Source organism: Macadamia integrifolia, chromosome 12, assembly GCF_013358625.1.
Source record: "Macadamia integrifolia cultivar HAES 741 chromosome 12, SCU_Mint_v3, whole genome shotgun sequence".
In the NCBI taxonomy this organism is placed as follows: Eukaryota; Viridiplantae; Streptophyta; class Magnoliopsida; order Proteales; family Proteaceae; genus Macadamia; species Macadamia integrifolia.
Window position 1 is genome coordinate 9818458 of NC_056568.1, and position 814 is coordinate 9819271.

General features: G+C 44.0%; 1 protein-coding gene across 1 annotated transcript; it reads left to right on the plus strand.

Annotated features, from left to right (window-relative positions):
• Positions 1 to 418: 418 nt before the first annotated feature.
• LOC122058008 lies at positions 419 to 808 on the plus strand (the record flags this gene model as incomplete). Its single annotated transcript, XM_042620383.1, has 1 exon — positions 419 to 808. A coding segment is annotated over one exon (357 nt), but the record flags the coding sequence as incomplete, so codon positions are not given.
• Positions 809 to 814: the final 6 nt, after the last annotated feature.

The following is an 814-nucleotide window of genomic DNA, read 5'->3' on the forward strand; positions in this document are numbered from 1 at the left end:
AATTTCATGTCTTTATTTTCTATATATTGGCTGTAGTCGATGGACATGTTAGAGAGATTTTGATTATTGAACGAAATTGTTTGGATCTATGCAATATGTGATTGTGTGATTACCTCCCTTCCCCTTCTCTTCCCTTTCTTCCCTAAGGCCCTCCATCATTAACATTTTGGTTATGAAGAAGCTAAGTAGGCAAATACTTAAAACAGAAACAAACTGCAACTGCCTAGTGCAGTTATGAGGTTGTGGTGCGCTTAAGCCCACACTCACCAGGTCTTAAGTTCGTGTCTCATGGCTGTTACTTGAATTTTTACAGGCTCTAATGCACCCCCTCCCCCCTGTAAGGCTCCTGGGTAACTTAGATATTTACCCTATAGAAAATAATGTCCTTTTCTTCTAATACCATTTCTATGCATTGTGATATTCACAGGCTCTGAAGGCTGCAGGCCAGGTTTGGCTTCTGTCAAATTTTGATTCACAGGAGGACATAGCATACCCAAATGACCCTAGGGTGCTCATTAAGGTGGATGATGATTTGAAGCAGCTCTTCCGGGGAATCGAGCTGCCCCGTGATATGGTTGATATTGAGAGAGATCTTCAGAAGAATGGGATGAAACCTGCAACAAACACTGCCAAGAGGAGGGCCATGGCCCAGGTGCATGGAGCTGGCTCCAAACCCAAGCCAAAGAAGAAGCAGCGTGAGATCAGCAAGAGAACTAAGTTGACGAACGCCCATCTTCCGGAGCTCTTCCAGAACTTGAACGTCCCCGACACCTGAGGGTAGAATATGATAAACGATCTTCTTTCTTCTTCTTGA